Here is a 14,168-nt window from a genome sequence, read left to right on the forward strand (position 1 = left end):
TGCCTTCACTTTAAAATATAGAAGATCGGTAACTTGTTTGCGTAGTGAAAATAATTCCTGTTCTACCTCTAAACTTTGACGTTTTTTATGTATTGATTCTAAATCATGTATCCTAATAAAGAGAGAGTTCAGGATTTCATTTCTCGTTTTCTTAATATGGGCGCCGTTCTTAATTAAGATCCCCCTGATTACTGCTTTGTGTGCTTCCCACACCACGCCTTTATCGCAGTCCGACGATTTGTTAGTAGAAAAATAGAAATCAAGTTCTTTAAATACCTCCTCAACTACTGACTGATTTTGTAAAAGGCTCTCATTAAGTTTCCAGAATCGCATACCTGTCGAAGCCACCTCCGACAGGGCGTAATTTAATGATATCGCTGCATGGTCTGAGTACGTGATAGACACTATACTGGTCTTTTTAACTGCATGTAGATCTCGGTGTGGAATTAAAAAAAAAATCTATCCTAGAATGGGATCTATGTGGGTGTGAAAAAAAAGTATAATCCCTTTCTCCTGAATGTTGCATACGCCATATATCTACAAGTTGGTTATTGTGTATCGTCTGCAAGATCCGCTTATGTATGCCAGGAGAGACCGAGGAGCGCCCTGTTGAGGTATCAACTGCGGGAATCAGTGATATATTGAAATCACCCCCGGCGATCAGTCGCCCTTCTGAGAATTTTGCTAGTTTAGAAAGAGTACGTATGATAAAATGATCTTGATTATCATTAGGTGCATAAAGCGTCGCCAGGGTGACCACAACATCTCCCACCCTGCCCTTGAGGAACAAGAAACGACCCTGGTCATCCTTGTAAGTCTGAGTTAGTGACCATGGTACCCTACCCGAAATTAGTATTGATACGCCCCTAGATTTTGCCGTCGCGCTGGTCGAATTGTAAGTCAGTGGGTAGTGCCGATTTCTCAAGGCCGGTAGTCTATCCTCCCTAAAATGGGTCTCCTGGATAAAAGCTATATCCACTTTACGATGTCTAAGGTCATTGAGTAACAACTTTCGCTTTTGTGGGATATTAAGTCCCTTTGCATTTAATGAGAAAATCCTGAGTGAATCCATCTGACCGAAAGAAAAAAGAAAAAAGAAAAAAAAAAAAAAAAAAAAGGGGAAAAAAAAACCTAAGTACGCAGAAAACCTGCGCAATGCGCATTAAGGTGAATCTCACCTAAAAAAAAATGCGCGGGCCTAAAAGGGGCGGTAAGGAGGAAAGAGAGCAAGTAAATTTAGAATCCCATTCTCAATCGACCGGACCAGCTAATTTTCCAAGTATGTTCATATACAAAATATCTACGTATACAGTATGGCACATAAAAAAAAACAAAAAAAAACATGGTTTCACAGCACTTTCCAAAAATGTGAGAGAACAAAAAAAAGGGGCAAATAGCGACAGAGAAACACATCACCGTGAGAAAAAAAAAATCACACAATTTCAAAATCACCATTCTTGCATGGGCAGTTCGGATGTACCAATCCCGTAGAGGAAGAGGGCAAGAAAAGGGAGGAGAGAAGAAAAAAAAAAAAAAAAAGCCCACAGGAGGGGGCGGGGGAACAGAAACAGGGGCAGGTATCTATAAACTCCGTTGCACCCTTAATGTAGCCCCCACATAGCCACTGGAGGTATTCAACTACATTTTAGGGGTAGAGATAGGTCCGCCCTGCCCAGTACCTAGTTTAATGTATTCCCTTGCAAACATTGTAACCCCGCCACTCAATGTTTCTGTAACGCTTCCTTTCCCCTTTCTCCCTCCTCTCCCCCACCCCCCTTTCTGCCCGTCCTTCCCTTCTTTAAATAAATTACCTTAAATGGCAATGGATAGAAGAGAGAGGAAAGAGGAAAAAAAAATAAACAAAAAAATAAATAATTCATTTGTCCTCTCCCTTTCCCCCATCCTTTCCCTTTCCCCTCCTCCCTCCCTCTCCTCTCTCCCCTCCCCTTTAACTAAATATATAAGGATCCTGCAAAATATGTACAGGGGTAGACCTTTTTTTTTTTTTTTAAAGCACTAGATCAATGTTGTTTTTTTAATCTAATGCTTTACATTGTAGAGGGGAGATCTGAGTTCTTATTTACCCCAGATCGCTCCATAAATAGGACCTAACACTGCTTGTTTCTATCACAAGTAAATTTAGAAGCCCCGTGTCCTGCTTATCCGTACCCACTAAATTTTCCAAAAATACAGTGCATATTTATATGAAACATAACATGTCTTCTGATTCAAGCAATAAAGACCAAAAAAAAAAAAAAAGAAAAAGGGGGCAAACAAACATATGTATGGTCCTTTAAGGAGAAGATAATCTGTTCTGTAGTGAGTAAGGTTTATAAAAAAAAAAAAAAAAATCAATAGATTTTAAAAATGTATTTTTTTTTTCTTGAGAGCTATTTCATGAAATTGTACTGAAGATATTTTGTGTAGTCTGTTTAAGCATAACCTGTGTTAAGCAGAAAAGGACACCAGAGTAAGCTGGGGTGAACTGATTAAATGATTTAGCTTTCTTATGACAGAACACACACTATTTATTAGATAAAAGGATCTTACTTCTGCAGCTGCTACTTCAGTAAATGTGTTTAGAGCGCGCTCTACATTGGCTTTCTGCTTGGTTGCCATCAGGCAATAGTTCTCCATAATTCGAAGCTGGATGTGTCCATGGAGACTTTGCGGCTTCAACTCCTTAAGAAGTTTCTCTGCTGTTCTGACAGCAAGCTGTACAGACTCCTGCTTTTCTGTGGAGTTCCTACAAAATGAAAGGCAAAGCTGAATTACATGTTTATTTATGTGAAGGGACGTGTATAAGTCCAAATGTTCTGTGTTAATAGCCTTTTTTTCTAAAAAGGTACAAAACTGAACGTTAGCAGTATACATCGCCAGGACAGAAAGTTAGCTGAATTTAGCAAAATGTCTCACCACATTATCACTGTTACCACAAATATCTACAGTACTCAACTTCTGAGACTTTCAGATATTTGTATACATCGCTATAACAAACTTGTTTCTCTCTTGTCCATTGAGGGACATGGGAAGTCATCTACTGTTGGTTAATACTGGTGCCTACAGGAGAATTTCACATTAAAAAACAAAACAAAAATAAATGACTGTAGGCCAGCCCAGAATAACCCCATCTCTTCCCAGCATGCCGCAGTCTTTTGCTAGTGCCTTTAAGAAGATATACATAATTTCTTCAGCTTTGCTGGGAAAAGTGTAACCATTTTTGCTGGCTTTTGTTTTTTCAATGTTTTTCTATACCCTTTACCCAGACCCCATTGAACTGTGTTGGGCACCTTCCAGACACCGTTCTGGTTGCACTTTAGCCATGGAGCACTTTTCAGGTCCAGAACTGCTGGCATTGCCTATGTGCATGCCCTGCCTCTGAAGACTCACAATATGAGAAATCTGATCGGGAAGGGGTTAACTCTGAAGGACTGAGTGCTGATGTCATCCACTTGGTGGCACTTTTCCCCCCATTCAGCATCAAGAAAGTTGTTGCTACTGTGTTGCAAAGAGTCGCATAGAGCTCCCATCTCTGGTCTCTGGTCTGTTCCAGCTCTTAGATCCCCCAAGCACAAGCTGGCTGGAAATTGTAAGTACCCAAGGCCTTGTCTCGTATCTCAAGCTAGTTTCAATACCACCATGTGGTCTCAACATGTCTGGGCATGAAGGTGACAGTCTTGTTATAAGTGACTCCCAGTTCATGTACTCTTAACAAATGCAGGGATGTTTACCCTATGCCTTCTGATGTTGACAATCTGGAATCTTTCTACCCTATATTTATGGAGTCTACTTTATCGGAGTTACCTTTAGCTCCACTGGGTGAAACTTTGTTATTATAGGCCTCTACTGCAGTCACAAAAGACTGTGTGGCCAATTTAACATATTTCTCTATGTTCCTGTGGCAGAAGTATCTAGATGTCAGCCGAGGAAACACCGGCTCCAGACTGTAAATACCAGTATGGCATATAGAAGTCGCTGGACCAGAAGTGACCTCAGAAGAGGGGCCGGAAGTTGTCGACGACCAATTCCAGTCCCCTTCTGACGCCACTTCCAGTCTGGTGACTCCTGCAATCCATGCTGGTTTTCACAGTCTGGAGCTGACGTTTCCTCGACTGACATCCAGATACATCAGTCATAGGAACACAGAGCCCTGATAAGCCCTTCAGAGATGACCCTGGGACCACCATAAGATTATGCCTTAGACCATGTGATATTCCTGTTTGCTCCTTTTAACATGTGAGTTGCTAATTAGCTTTATTAAACACGTTTGGTTTTTCTCATACTGCACTTAGTCTGTTAGGATCTGTGTCCCACCATGGCCACCACCCTCTCTCTCAGAGAAATTCTTTTCAGTGGGGCATGAAGGACCATTATGGATATTTTGTACCCATCAGTGTCATCTTCCCTCCTCTTTCCTAGCGGGACCCTCTGGCTTATTCGGGCAAATTAGACCAGCAATAGTTGTTCTCTGACCTAATGGAGCTCTGAATCCTCCCTGTTGCCTCTGCACACCTAGTACTCATCAGGGTGTTGGCTCCAGTGTGAGGCACGCAGATAACCTCCTGTAAAGAAAGCAGTCACAGTGGGCCCTAGCAGAGGACAATAAACCGATAGGGTAATTGCCTGACTAGTCCGCTGTGTTTGTTACTAGCAACCACCTTGATGTCGCAGGTTTGAATCTTGGCTGATTTTATATATGCTTTTAGCTGTGACTACCAACCACCCATCCGTCCTGGATGAAGGTTTTTAGCAATTGAGACACTTTAGACTCACAAGTAACAACAGGTGAAGATCTGGTTGACTGGAAGGATATGACGTGTATTGATCGGTGGTTTCTTGTGCATAAGTGTATTTATTGCTTTTTATACACGTTTTCAATAAATATTACTGTTTTATGTTTTTTATTTAGTGACGCCTAAAAAATCCCAAATCCTTTTGCTGTAAAATGTATCTGTAAGGGATATGGCATCTTGGACCATACTATACCATAGACTCTGCTGTACAATAGTGTCCAAACCTCCTGTAGGCACAGTATGCTCATTACCCAAACTTAAAAACGTGTTTTGTTCTTTTTAGTCCTGAACATAAAAAAATGAAAACACAATTAATTAAGACTCGGTTCACATTAGCGCGACTTGACAGGCGACTTGTCAGCCTGACAAGTCGCGCTCCCTCGCGGTCCAATGACCGCTACAGGACCCGTTCTAATAGGAGCGACACAAGTCGCTCCGACTTAGAAAAAGGGTCCTGTACTATTTCGGGGCGACCTCGGAGCGACTTGCATAGACTTCCACTATGTGAAGTCCCTGCAAGTCGCTCCGAAGTCGTGATGCACGGGACTGACAAGTCGCCTCCCGAAGTAGTAAGGAGTCGTGTCGCGCTAATGTGAACTGGCTCTTAGTGCTTGTCTGTTTCAGTGTGTAAAACCAAATGGCTTCAGAAACAATCACACAAAAAGCAGGAAGTGAAGGTTGATGGGTGAAGTGTTCACATATTAGACCTACAGAATGGCAGGTGAGGTAGCTAAGATTCCGATAGTTTAGTTTGTCTCATTATCCTCCATTCAGAAAATAAATGACACATTTTGGACTGAACTTGCCTTTAAATAAGAAGCAGACTAGAATACATTTCTTACCCCATGTCGCCATCCAAGTTGTCAAACACTTCCCCGCCCACAGTATCATTATCTGGATTTAAACAGATCTCAATCATGTTATATATGGCATTTTGTCCCCAGTCGCTGTCTTTACGAGCTTTATTGAAATGTCGGAGGGCATCATTAGCTTCACCTGTGTACCTTGGGGAAAAGAAGAATATGGGAAAGGTTTCATCTATGTCACATTTACAGGTAGGGGAAAGCTATTAAACAGACCATACTTTAAACTGTGCCAAATGACTGCTAATAGGAATCTATAGTAATAATATCAGATGACAGATATTTGTATGTATGTTGATTCCCAGAGGCAGGTTACAGTAAGGCATTACAACTAGGAGTATAAAAGGTATCCTTATAGTAATGGTGAAATGAGGGAAGTAGCACCTAGAGTGATTTAAATCCTCTGTTTTTTTACACACTTTCAGCAGCTTATTTAATTTCTTAAAGAAAACAATCAGTATATCTGCACTTCAAATAGAATATAAATAAATACATATCAATATCAAGTCCATCATCCTAAAAAGAGTATAATATATATATATATATATATATATATATATGCACACACACACACACACACACACACATATATACATACATACACATACATATATACACACACATATACATACATACATATATATATATATATATATATATATATATATATACATACACACACACATACATATATATATATATATATATATATATATATATATATATATATATATATACATACATACACACACACACACACACACACACTCACACATATATACACTCTGAGGTATATGAGGTGCATTTATTTGCTTTATTGAGAGATACTCATTGAGGACCCAAGTATGCTTATGGGAGATCCCTTATTGGCGTGGTGCTAAGATTTGGAACCTTATTGAAGGGATACCAGATCAAGTCAGCCGTCCTGGAGGTTGCCTGGGATAACTCATCCCAGTCTGGCTCTAGGTTTCCTGTCCAGCTACCATCTTGTCTTAACTCACCATTTGTGCTCATATATATATGTGTGTGTGCATATATCAAGTCCTTCAGCTTTAAGACAAATAGTGAGTCTGACTTCCTAAAAGACTCCGTAGCTGCCAAGTACACCCTTATTGCCTGGACCACATCCAAGGCATGCAAGGCAATTTCCTTAGGATGTTTAGGCCTGGGACACAGGGAACCAAATGTCAGACACCCTGAAGAAAGGCACGCAACAGGGAGTGTGTGAGCAAGGGTCGTTGGAAGAAGACCACCAAAGCCAACACCTGGCCCTTGATGGTTCTCAAAGCCAATTTCTGTTCAACCCCATGTTGAAGGGGGTCAAGGTCTGAGCCACCAACAAGGAGCGAGAGAGACTCACACCACGCAATGTACGTCTTCCATGTACGATGGTAGATCTTCCTAGAAGTAGATTTCCTAGCTTTTAACAGCATAGGAATCACTGACTCAGATAAACCTCTATCCTTCAGCACCTGGCATTCAACAGCCAAGCCGTCAAAGCCAGCAACTGTAAAGCAGGATGGAGGATTGGTCCTTTGGACAGCAGATCCTCCCTGAGAGGAAGCTTCCAAGGAATGTCGGCGACCAGCCGCACCAAGTCGGTGTACCGAGCTTGGTGAGGCCAGTCTGCAGCCACTAAGATGACCAGAATCCCTTCTGCCTCGATCCTACGTGGAAGTCTTGGCAGAAGCTTGAGAGGAGGGAAGGCTTAAACCAGATGATACTGACCCCACGGAGCCATCAGCGTGTCTGTGGCATCTGCCAGTGGATCCTGTGACCGCGCCACAAACCTCTGCACCTTTCTGTTGAGCCAAGATGTCAACAGATCCACCTCATGGATGCCCCACCGGACACACAACTGATGAAACACCACAGGATGAAAGGACCACTTCCCTTGGTCCAACTCCTGCTGACTGAAGTAATCCGCCTGCCAGTTTTCCACCCCGGGAATGTATACATCAGAGAGGGATGGAACGAACCGTTCTGCCCACCTTCAAATGCTGGCTACCTCCAGAGTCGACAGGACCCTTCTTGTGCCAAGGACGCCTCCCCAATCGGACAGGCTGGCATCTGTGGTGATCACTGTCCAATACAAGGGGAGGAAGGATTTTTCCAGCCAAAGCAACGGAAAACTAAGCCACCAAATCAAGGACTCCTTTGTTCCCCAGCTCAGCCGAATCTGATTGTCCAGAGACTTTGGAGTCTTGTTCCATTTGGCCAGAATATCCCTTTGCAGGGACCTCATATGGAACTGTGCAAACTGCACCACTTCGAAGGTAGACACCATCAGGCCCAGCACCCGCATGCAAGTCTGGAAGGATGACCATCTGCTGGACAGCAGGAGACGAATTGCAGCCTGCAATTTCTGGAGTTTGTCCAGAGGAAGGAGCACTCTAGCCAAGGCAGAGTCCAGAGTCTGACCCAGATAGTCCAGCTTTGTGGATGGAACCAGAGCAGACTTCTGAAAATTTAGAATCCAGCTAAACTCCCGCAGAGTTCGTATGGGGATTTCCAGCTTGTCCACCAGAGCAGGAGGAGACTCCGCTCGTAGAAGGAGGTCATTCAAGTAGCCCAGTACCACGATCCCCTGTTTGCTCAACAAAGCTAGCACCGGGGCGAACACTTTTATAAAGACCCAAGGAGCAGAGGCGAGACCAAAGGGTAACTCCACAAACTGATAATGCTCCTCTTCCACGGCAAAGCAGAGGAAGCGCTGGTGACCGCACATATTGGACCGTGAAGTTAAGCATCCTTAATGTTGATCGAGGCAAGAAAATCCCCCTGACACAGGGATGCCACCACCGTGCAAATGGACTCCTTTCTGAAATTCTGTATCCGCACAAAGCAGTTCAGCGCCTTGAGGTTCAGGATTTGACGCACCTTGCCTTCCTTCCTGAGAACTGTAAACAGGTTTGACTAAAAACCCTGTAAAATTCCGAAGTCATAACCAGGACAATCACCCCTTGAAGCAGCAGATCTCGTACCGCCCCAAAACAGACCCTGTAAGTGGTCTGGGGACAGGTGCAAGTTGGAAGGAAAGAGCCTTGCCGGGGGACAAGACTGATCTCGATTTTGTAATCGGACTGAATGACTTTGTGGACCCACTTGTCTAGTACCAGGGAACCTTGTCTGGGGGTCTGGAGAAGCCCACTCTCGGCTTGCCAGACCAGGTTCATTTGGATCCTCCAGAGGAGGCCCTGAAAGGCTATGAGCCTTTGTCCAGTCGACCCTGGGGGACAAAAAAACTTCTTATAACCTGAGAAGGAGGGCCCACGATTACGACGAGGTTCCTTGGCCTTGGTAGTCTGTGGAAGAAAGGTACTCTTCCCCCTTGTGAGACCTTTAATGAGGTCATCCAGGGCAGCTCCAAACAGACGATCTCCTTGAAAGGGAAGATCAGTCAAGGCCTTTTTAGAAGTCTGGTTCGCAGACCAGCATTTGAGCAAAAAGACACGCCGAAGGACCACTGCCGAAACAGAGACCCAAGCTACTAGGTCAGCAACATCCAAGGAGGCATCACAGAGCAACTGCAGCCCCTGGACCAGCTGGTCCACCGGCTCAGCAAAGGTAGGGGGGCTGTTCTCCCTCCAGGTCATGGCTTAAAAGCTTAGCCAACTCGGTCAGAGTTTGCAACACCGGGGCAATTGTGAATACTGGCCTCAGTGCCGAACCAGTCAGAGTGTACATATTGCCACCACAGCCTCCGCCTTCCTGTCAACTGGATCCTTAAAAGCCGGGGACTCTTCAACTGGAATCATGGTTGCCTTGTTCAATCTAGAAATCGGAGGGTCTATCACCGGTGGAACAGTCAACTTCTTAATAAGAGACTCCTCATAGGGGTAACACCTAGAAAATCACTTAGGGACCCCAAGGGGACGCTTTGGTTGTCCCCACTGTTTAGCGACAATTTTGTCCAAATAGGCGGGGAAAGGAAACCCCTTTTCTGCTCTGCATGGCTTGTGTGTGCCAAAGGGAACCTGCACCTTCGTCGGAAAAGGGAGGAGAGCTACTCAGCACACCAGGAACCAGGTGGGCACTGCTCCAGACAGAACTCCTCGCCATCCAAATGGAGGGCTGTCGGCCAGAAGGAACGCTGCGAATCGGGCCAAGACCTGGTCGCATGCAATCTCACGAGGCGCTTAACTCGCAGGCCAGCCCTCGTCCAGTGGGGCTATGTCAAGGCCGACCTAGCACGGAGCTGAGGTCTGAGCGTGCTCACTGGCCAGAATTGCCAGTACCAGAGATCCCAGCAAGAAACTGGGTCCTTACTTCCTATAAGTACCTATAGCAGAGAGAGGGAGTATTCCCCCTGGGACTGCCCATAGGCGTAGCTAGAATCTTTTTCTGCCTAGTATACTACTCCTGTAGGGGGCAGTATAACCCAATGGTTATGAAGATCAGGAGCTGTGTTCATCAATGAACGAAAGAGAAATAGTTTGTTTTGGTTATACACTTTTGCAAAGAAATAATCTTTTTTCATAAATTTAGGACAAATTGTATTCTGCTAAATTTCTTTGGTGAAAAAAACCCAAATCAGTGTATATTATTTAGTCTGTAGGAAAGTTATAGCATCTACAAACTATGGTATATATCTGGAAATTGATCAATCCTGATGTACTGACGGCCTATCTAAATTCTTGAGGCCGGAAAATGCCAGGACAGTACATATATCCCCCAAATTACCTTTTTGGAAAGTAGACAGTCTGAGATATTTAGTTGGAGGCATGGCGTGCTTTTTGAAGTTGTAATTTTTTGTCACTTTTTTGGAAAATGAAGAAAAAAAATATATTGTTGAGTTATCTGTGATTGGTCACAGCTAATCACATGGTATAAATGGGCTGTGATTGGCCCTGTCTGCAACATGTGATCACTGTGACCAATTACAGCTAGCAACACAACTGTATACAATGAATGTTATTAAAGGAAGCCATTCATTGTTTACAACTGTCATGTGATCTGCTGTGACAGCGATCACAATACACTGGAAACGGGCCGGTATAGTGATCTGTCATCCACTGTTTCAGTGGACGCAGCGGGTGACAGATCATGCCAGAGCACAGCCCGGAGCCACCGCACAAAGCGCGTTCTCAGAAGGCCGTCATATGACATTTTCCCAGAACAACAGAGTTCCTGGCCTTCGGGCGGGAAGCAGTTAAAGTGGTTCTAAAGGCTGAAGGTTTTTTACCTTAACGCATTCTATTCTAGAGGGTGGAAATGGGGAGAGGAGCCAGGAGCACTAGCAGGGGACCCAAGAAGAGGAGGATTGGGGCTTGCACAGAGCAGGTTTATAATCAGTTTAACTCAGGTCTATCAAGGTATGTTTATAAATGTCCTGGTAGTAAAAGGTTTGAAGCAAGCTCAGCCCATGTTGATTCCCATCCCTTTGGGAAGTCATGACTTTGGTAAATGGCTTCAGGATGCTGAGTGAGAGGATGTTACCCCGATTAATGAACCCGGAAGTGACAAAGATTTAATCACTTCAGGGTTTACAGCTGTCATTCCCCGGATACTATGCTTGAGTAGAGTGCAGTGGAGATATTAGTAGTCCAATAGATCCCCCGATGTCTCTATAAAGAGGACGTGTCACCTGCTCAATGCTATCACATACAAGACTTGTTAGCCCCTTGTGATAGCAAAAAAGTTAAACAAAAAGTCTAATAAAATTGAAATGTAAATAAAAAAAAATATTGAAAAAAAAAAAAAAAAAACACCCCTGTCGCCCTGCACACACAACTTACTACAATGCATGTGTAAGGGCATGCACGTGAATGTAAATGGGGATTGCACAACACCTGCACAGTATTGCCACGATCATTGGAACGAGAACAATAATTTAAGAGCCATAATTCATGGTAAACTCTAAATCAGGGGTCTCCAAACTTTCTAAACAGACTAATTTACTGTCCTTCAAACTTTGAGAGGGCCGGACTGTGGTGTAGAAAATGTCCTGATATCATTGGACTGAAGAATGTCCCATCTTTGATATAAGTGGGAGAAATATTGCCCCATTGTTGGTATTAGGGGAAGAAATAGTGCCCATCATTGGTGTCATTGGGAGGAATAATGCCCTATTTGTATCAGGGGAAGAAATAGAGCCCCATCATTGGGAAGAATAGGCCCCTGCAGTTGGTGTCAGTGGGAGGAATAGTGCCCCATCATTGGGGTCAGTGGAAAGAATAGTGCCCCATCATTGGTGTCAGTGGAAAGAATAGTGCCCCATTGTCGGGGTCTGTGGTAGAAATAGTACCGTATTGTTGGGATTAGTGACAGGAATTATGCCTTGTATCAGTGGGAGGAATAGTGTCCCGAGGGCCTGATAAAGGCAAGCAAAGGGCCACATCCAGCCACCAGGCCGCAGTTTGGAGATCAGTGCTCTAAATTTATAACCCGTATAGGCTCTTAAAGCATCACTTATGGACAATCTTGGGTACCATTGTTTTTTGCTATTTCGTGGGTGTGCGCAATTTTAGTACTTGGCATGCTGGATATCGGTTTGCTCAATGTAACCCTATTTTTAAAATTTTGCAATGAAATTAGGTATTACATTGAGTTTGTGTGTACTAAAACCCATTTTAGTGTATTTTTTCCTGAAAATATGCATTTGAAATTCATCTGAGCAAATACTGTGTAACAAAAAAAATTGCAACTGCAAACATTATTCTCCAGGGCCTCGGCTTTCAAAAAATATATAATTGTTTGTGGGTTTAAAGTATTTTTCTAGCAACAAAAAAAAAATGCAGATTTTAACGTGTGTAAAAATTGTTTAAAAACTGCCCCAGTAGACAAGTGGTTATTTTTTAAGGTTTCAGAAATAGGCAATAATCCTACAGCTGCGATATCAAACTTACCACAAGTATAATCCTTTGCAATAATGAAAGCCAGGTTCAAGCTTTGCTCTGGAGGAATACTTCTCAGCCAGATCTAGAAATTTCGGGACTTCTTCAAGCTTCCCAGCTCTTCTCAACAGGTCAGTCAAACGAGCGAGAGTGCCATAATTATCTGTGAAGTGAAATATTAGGGATTTACTGCTGACAGGCCAGGCAAAATGCCATACTGCCCATACTTTGGGCAAACCGCTTAATACACATCCGGAATACACATACTGTATGTTTTCGGTTTTACCTGCTGAAGGATTTGTAATTCTGGTCAGTCATTTGTAATGTACAGTATGTACCTCTTGCACACTTAACAGCCTGAGTTATAACACACTAGATCACCTCCGATTTAGGCTGCTAATTGGACAATGGCTGCATCACACCTCTGTCCAGTGACCCAGGAAGAAGTAAAACCAATCCAAGAAACAAGAATGGTAAACCAAGAAGTGGCAGAGGGACTATTCTGACTAGAAGAAGGTTATCACAAGAATGGCTGCCCAAAATTCTAAATATTGTTTTCTGGGGTAAAGCAATGAAAAGATATGCATTTGAATGGTGTACTTAGCAATTTGTCTGGAACTTTACTTTAAAAACATACACTCACCGGCCACTTTATTAGGTACACCTGTTCAATTGCTTGGTAACACAAATTGCTAATCAGCAAATCACATCGCATCAACTCAACACATTAAGGCATCTAGATGTATAGAAGACGACTTGCGGAAGTTCAAACCGAGCATCAGAATGGGAAAGAAAGGGGATTTAGGTGACTTTGAACATGGCATGGTTGTTGGTGCCAGATGGGCTGATCTAAGTATTTCAATAACTGCTGATCTACTGGGGTGTTCACGCACAACCATCTCTAGGGTTTACAGAGAATGGTCCGAAAAGAGAAAAATATCCAGTGAGCGGCAGTAGTGTGGACGAAATTGCCTTGTTGATGTCAGAGGAGAATGGGCAGACTGGTTTGAGATGATAGAAAGGCAACAGTAACTCAAATAACCACTCGTTGCAACCAAACTATGCAGGATACCACCTCTGAACACACAACTCATCGAGTCTTGAAGCAGATAGGCTACAGCAGTAGCAGAAGACCATACCAGGTGCCACTCCTGTCAGCTAAGAACAGGAAACTGAGGCTACAATTTGCACAGGCTCACCAAAAATGGATAACAGAAGATTGGAAAATCGCTGCCTTGTCTGATGAGTCTCGATTTCAGCTGCAACATTCAGATGGTAGGGTCAGAATTTGTTGTAAACAACATGAAAGCATGGATCCATCCTGCCTTGTATCAACGGGTTCAGGCTGGTGTAATCACGTGGGGAAAATTTTCTTGAAACACTTTGAGCACTTTAGTACCAATTGAGCATTGTTTAACCACTTGCCTTCTGTGCACTTAAACCCCCTTCCCATCCAGACCAATTTTTAGCTTTCAGTGCTCTCACACTTTGAATGACAATTGCACGGTCATGCTACACTGTACCCATATGAAATTTTTATCATTTTTTTCACACAAATAGAGCTTTCTTTTGGTGGTATTTAATAATCTCTGGGTTTTTTATTTTTTACAAAAAAAAAGAAAAAAAAGACAGAAAATTTTGAAAAAAAAAAAAGTTTTTCTTATTTTCTGCGAGTA

The 14,168-nt window shown here is 43.1% G+C and overlaps 1 protein-coding gene across 1 annotated transcript in view; it reads right to left on the reverse strand.

Annotated features, from left to right (window-relative positions):
* TTC21B (tetratricopeptide repeat domain 21B) overlaps positions 1-14,168 on the reverse strand; it is a 146,495-nt gene that overhangs the window by 28,217 nt on the left and 104,110 nt on the right. Inside the window, exons 23-25 of the mRNA XM_082260063.1 lie at positions 12,505-12,655; positions 5,636-5,797; positions 2,551-2,746 (exon numbers count right to left, since the gene is read on the reverse strand). Coding sequence (XP_082116189.1) covers positions 2,551-2,746; positions 5,636-5,797; positions 12,505-12,655 — 509 coding nt within the window. The remainder of the gene's footprint in view (positions 1-2,550; positions 2,747-5,635; positions 5,798-12,504; positions 12,656-14,168) is intronic.

This window comes from Pelophylax lessonae (assembly GCF_965119305.1).
Source record: "Pelophylax lessonae genome assembly, chromosome: 6".
NCBI classification, from domain to species: Eukaryota; Metazoa; Chordata; class Amphibia; order Anura; family Ranidae; genus Pelophylax; species Pelophylax lessonae.